Consider the following 6,337-nt stretch of genomic DNA (forward strand, 5'->3'; position numbering starts at 1 on the left):
CCTTATCTTACGGCAAGTGGTAGATGCTATTGGCTCTGTTAGCACAGAGTACATAAAATTGCCTTACAGTGTCCTGGAACAAAACAGAATTAAACAGAGTTTCTATGGCAAACATGGCTTTCCGAATATTTTAGGCCTAATTGACTGCAGCCATGTTGCGCTTTTGCCACCTAGTGCGGATGAGGTCAGTTAACGCAATAGGAAATTGTACCACTCCATCAATGTTCAAATCATCTGTGGGCCAAATAGTGAAATTTTGGACGTCGTTGCTCGCTATCCTGGTGGGACACATGATTCATACATTATAGGAAACAGTGGCATTGGTGAACTCTTACAAAGTGGCTACTTTGGTGATGTTTTTTTGCTTGGTAAGTGTTTAATGTGTCGAATTTTGTAATCATGATTTTTTATATACCAAGGTGTGTTTAAGGTTTTGATGTTTTAAAAATAAAAACATAAGCAATAAGGGTAGGTTCACACTACGTTTTCTCTGTATGTGTGCTGGCTCCGGTTGGTGGGAGCGAAAAGCGGGCGCTCCCGTATCCCATCCGGACCCGGACCATATCTAATGCATTTCAATGAGACGATGGTAGACAAACGGTGACTGTTTTGCTAATTTTTGGCCCATATCCTCTTTTCGGAGCGGGACAAAAAACGTGGTATCCCACTGTTTTATGTCCGGTCCTAAAAGCAGATAGGTGTCAAAAATGTGACAAACGAAGTCACCGTTTGACTCCAGTTGGCTCATTGAAATGCATTAGATACGGGCCGAGTCCAGCTGGGATACAGGAGCGCCTAATTTTCACTACCACCAACCGGATCCAGCACCCATAGAGTGCAAACTTATTTTTACCCTACCCTGACATATGTGGATATTTTTTATAAGGTACACATGTAATTTTACAATTTGGAACATAGCAAAACTTTTTTGGATACCAATTTATTATTTGCCTATATCAACCATTCCAAAGAATTTATGTAAGTTTACTTAAAGGGGTATTCCATGAAAATATGTTTTTTCTATAGATCAACTGGCTCCAGAAAGTTAAACAGATTTGTAAATTACTCAAATAAAGAAGGACTCGGCACCACCTCTATTACCACTTAGGATATAGTAATATACTCGGTTATCCTGTGTCTATCCTTGCAACTGCTGGCGGGACTTCAGTGGTGCTCTACGTTAGGGCAAGTTAATTCAATACGTGTATAACAGAGAGATAGTAAAACGGAGCAACTCACCACACGACCCAGGTATTCTTTGCAAGTGGTTCTTTATTCCATGTCTTCAACCATAGAAAACAAGCAGGGGAGGACGTGCACGTGGGACGCTGGGGGTATCCTCTCTGTGACGGGACCGTTTGGCGCCGAGGCGCTTCGTCAGACCGGGATAGGGAAGTCACGGGAAGGGGTGTGCTTTAAAATAGGTAAGACCAAGTGACACTGCAGGTAAATTGCAGGTCATTGGCTCCCTACTCAAGTACAAAAACATATTACAAAATTTATTGTACAAACATTAAAAGCAACTACCTATCATGCGAACAAACAGTACAGTATAATTACATCTTATAATAACGCTCCATATTCCTGTTTCTCATTGAGCCCAAGCGGGCCAGTGGCATCTGTCCGGATAATCCATCTGGCCTCGCTTTTCTGTAGTTGTTGGTGTCTGTTCACACCTCTAGGGGCATTGTCAACACGTTCTATCCCTGCAAATTTGATATCATCAGGGTTATTATTGTGATGTGTACGCATGTGGGCGAAAAGGCGGGGTGCCCCTACTCCAGTGGATAATGACTTAAGATGCTCTCTAACTCTATGGTAGAGGTGCCGGATAGTTTTCCCCACATAGAATCGCCCGCATGTGCAGACTAAACAATAGACTACATAACTTGTCTTGCAGGTAAAGAATTGCTTCAACTTGATGTTACACCCACCTAACTTGATCACATTACCTTTTAGATTATTTCTGCATTGTTTACAGGATCCACAAGAAAAAATACCTACAGGTCTAGAGTCTGTTAGCCAGTTTGTGTTAGGTTTTTTTACTCTTTTTCTTTTTGTAATAAAAATCCTGAATAGTTATATTTTTACGATGTGTAACTATTGGATTTGATGCTGTTAGGGATTGAAGATCCTCATCCTGCTGTAACATGTACCAATGTTAGCGGATCGATTTCTTGATTATCTCATTGATATTAGTATTCTTGAAAGTGAATGTGAACCTATTATTATCATCTTTTTTGTTTTTATGTGAATTTATAAGAGTGTGTCTAGGAATTTGATCTACAGTCTGTCTAGCATCTTTAAGTACTTTCTCTGGATATTCTCTTCTTAGTAGTCTGTCCTGTAGGGCATCTGCTTGTTCCTTGTATTTATCTGAATTATTGTTAATTCTTTTCAGTCTTATAAATTGACTCTTTGGGATTGCATTATTTGTATGTATGGGATGGGAGAAGGCATAATGTAGTATTGAGTTCCGGGATGTAGGATTCCTGAATCCACTGGAGTAGGGGCACCCCGCCTTATTGCCCACATGCGTACACATCACAACAATAACCCTGATGCAATTTACCTGCAGCGTCACTGGGTCTTACCTGTTTTAAAGCACATCCCTTCCCGTGACCTCACTATCCCGGTCTGACGAAGCGCCTCGGCGCCAAACGGTCCCGTCACCGAGACGACACTCCCGCGTCCCACGTGCACTCTCCCCTACTTGTTTTCTATGGTTGAAGACATGGAATAAAGAACCACTTGCAAAGAATACCTGGGTCGGTGTGGTGAGTTGCTCCATTTTTCTATCTCTCTGTTATACACAGATTTGTAAATTACTTATATTAAAAAATCTTAAAGGGGTAGTCCAGTGGTGAAAAACTTATCCCCTATCCTAAGGATAGGGGATAAGTTTGAGATCGCGGGGGGTCCGACCGCTGGGGCCCCCTGCGATCTCTCTGTACAGGGCCCCGGCTCTCCGGCCAGATAGCTGATGTCGACCCCCGCACAAAGCGGTGGCCGACACGCCCCCTCAATACATCTCAATGGCAGAGCCGGAGATTGCGGAGGTCGACACACCCCCATCCCGCGAGCTCTCGGGGCTCCGTACAGGAGATCGCAGGGGGCCCCAGCGGTCGGACCCCCCGCGATCTGCAACTTATTCCCTATCCTTAAGATAGGGGATAAGTTGTTCACCACTGAGTCACCACTGGACTACTCCTTTAATCCTTTCAGTACTTATGAGCTTCTGAAGTTAAGGTTGTTCTTTTCTGTCTTTGTGCTCTCTGATGACACCTGTCTCGGGAAACGTCCAGTTTAGAAGAGGTTTGCTATGAGGATTTGCTTCTAAACTTGGCGTTTCCCGAGACAGGTGTCATCAGAGAGCACTTAGACAGAAAAGAACAACCTTAACTTCAGAAGCTCATAAGTACTGAAAGGATGAAGATTTTTTAAGAGAAGGAATTTACAAATCTGTTCAACTTTCTGGAGCCAGTTGATTGCTATATATATGAAAGATTTTTTCCTGGATAACCCCTTTAACCCTGTCAATAATACAAAAGGCTATGTTATGGTTTGTGATGGGCTACTGTTGAGATTTTTCTATGCTCAAAATGTTATGAGTCTGTGATTATGATGTTGCAAGTTCTTGTATTCAAATTATTTAGCTACGTGACTAAAATTATTTACAATAATGTTCTTCCTACAGGAGACAATGGATATCGCCTCATGCCATGGCTGCTCAACCCATATTTACATCCCCCAAATCAGGATCAACGCAGGTATAACGTGGCCCATCGCAGGACACGCAGCCAAATTGAGAGAGTATTTGGGCTTCTCAAAAGTCGCTTCCGTTGCCTTGATGTAACGGGCTGGGCAATGTTATATAACCCTGTACTTGTGTGTAAAATAATCCTTGCTTGCTGTGTGTTGCATAATATAGCCACAGCAAATGCAATTCCTGTAGAAATTGCAGAAGACCTGCAAGAACATATTAACTGTCCCGGGGAGGTTGGTAATGAAAGCAGTCAAGCTGGAATTTTACGTAGGAATGAAATAGCCAAAACATTTTTCCATTTCTAAGTCTTGTTCCAGACATTTTTTGTTTAAAACATGTTTTTGCTAATTGTGTTTAAGTCATAATGGATGTTAACCACACCCTCTTGCCAATGTGGCTCTTGTTTTTGTTGTTTGCTTATGTTTTGGCTCAAACTATGTAAATAAAAATGTCTCTTTATTTGGAAGGGCAAAATATTGCATTAGGACAAGGAAAATTGTATAAAATAAAACAATTATGTCTGAAAATAAATCACACATTGCAGAGTCTTGAAACTTTAAAGCTGTATATGATGTTGGCTAACCTTTGCCAAACAAATGAAAAGTGCTAACATTTTATCAATAATATTTTGATTAACAGATGATTAAAGTAAAAATTTTCACAGCCGAGGACACCTCGAACAAGTAAATTGATCACACTTAAAGGGGTACTCCGCGCTAGGTACATCCCCTATCAAAAGGATAGTTGATAAGTTGCCTAATCATGGTGTTCGTCCGCTACGGACCCCCGCAATGTTGCACGCAGCACCCAGTTATCAGCCCCGGAGCTTGTTTGCTCCGGGTATGATGACTGGCAATCACGGGCAGGGAGTATAGTGATGTCAAAGCTCCGCCACCCTGTGAGGTCATGCTCCGCACCCTCAATGCAAGTCTATGGAAGGGGGCGAGGCAGCCGTAACGCCCCCTCCCATAGGCTTGCATAGATAGGGCGGAGTGTGACGTCACATGGGGCCAGATGAGTTACGTGACTATACTCTGTGCCCGTGATCGGCAGACAACAGACCCTGAGTGAACACGCATCATGATAACGGGGGTGCTAAGTGCGAGATTGCGGCTGACCCCAGCAGCGGAAACACCACGATCATGCAAATTATCCCCAATCCTCTTGATAGGGGAGAAATTTTCTTAGTGCCGGAGTAGCCCATTAACAGTGACATGACCTTTGTATTTTAGACACACATATGTGGCTAACTTTTAAAAAAAAATTTTTTTTTTTTTGGGGGGGGAAGGAAACAATGGTCTGGTTGAATGTGTGGCTTCCACTGGGTCAGATGGCTGTGAAAGTTCCTTCTTGCATGCCAACAAAAAGGATGATGCATTTGAATGCAAAATGGGAGGCCCAGCAGGTAAAGGCTCAGAATGTAATTCAGCCCTTAGTTTACAAGAAAGTAGCACTGATAAATCAAGGGGATTTAGTGTCGGAGATGTGCTTGAAACACTTGATTGCACTGGTGAAAGGCCACTATGTGGATCAGCCAAGCTTGGGGTTCTTAAGCATCCTACACTTTCTGGGCTACTTAACAAGATTGGTGAGGAGCATGTTAGCAAAATTAGACTAACCCCTTGATTAGAATCACCAGAGATTGATCCAGGAAATGTGGTGCGTTGGGGAGGTACATGTAACCAAGGAGATTGAGTATGCTGTAGGTTCTGAGGTATAATTGCTAAACTGTTGCTCATGTTGTTTGTCCCCCCAACTACAGCAGTAGTAAGCGTTTGTAGACAGGCCTCCATGCCTTCTAACCGCTTATCTAACCTACCCATGAATTGAAAGTGTTGTTGAATGAAATCATTCAAAAAAGTTTGTTGGGATTCACTTAGGCCAAGATTAGAAGGAAGGAGATGCTGTGGTTCATCTTGCATTCTTCTTGGCTCATGAAGAATGTTCTCCTGTTTGGATTCTGCTATTTCCTCGATTACAATGTCCTCCCCTTCACTTACTGATATCTCACACTCCAAAGGCTCTTCAACATGTCCTGGTGCTTCTTGTTGAATGGCTGGGACTGGTTTGGGATAAAAATTTGAACAATATAACATTAACCCCTTAAGGACACAGGACGTCCGGGGAGGTCCCCGCACCCTGGGATTTAAGGATCAAGGACGTCCCCGGACGCACCCGGACGCACCCGGCGGAGATCGGAAGCGGATCCCTGCTGAAGGATTTCAGGATCCAGGGCAAACGGCGAGGGGGGCCATGTCGGCGATTTGCGGCAATACCGGGCTGATCGGGTCTCTGGGACCCGACTGCCCACTAAATTAGCATGATCGCTGGCTGTCACAGACAGCCATGACCATGCTGGAGGCTAGGAGCGAGGTGGCAAGCCTGCCACCTCCTCCTATCCCCTGTGATCCGTCGGTTAGAACTAACCGACCAATCGCAGGGGGAGGCGGTTACTTACGCCCGCTCTCCCCGGCCCCTGGAAGCCTGGAGAGTGCGGAAGGAAGACTGGAGGACGCGGCGGGGGACAGTGGAGTGCTGGGGCCTGGCCCCGGTACTTACCTCGTCCCTGAA

General features: G+C 44.1%; 1 protein-coding gene across 1 annotated transcript in view; it reads left to right on the forward strand.

Annotated features, from left to right (window-relative positions):
- Nucleotides 1–4,252, forward strand: part of LOC130275362 (putative nuclease HARBI1) — a 74,121-nt gene extending 69,869 nt beyond the window's left edge. Inside the window, exon 3 of the mRNA XM_056523239.1 lies at nt 3,698–4,252. Coding sequence (XP_056379214.1) covers nt 3,698–4,071 — 374 coding nt within the window. The 3' untranslated portion in view covers nt 4,072–4,252. The remainder of the gene's footprint in view (nt 1–3,697) is intronic.
- Nucleotides 4,253–6,337: the final 2,085 nt, after the last annotated feature.

Source organism: Hyla sarda, chromosome 6 (assembly GCF_029499605.1).
Source record: "Hyla sarda isolate aHylSar1 chromosome 6, aHylSar1.hap1, whole genome shotgun sequence".
NCBI lineage: Eukaryota > Metazoa > Chordata > Amphibia > Anura > Hylidae > Hyla > Hyla sarda.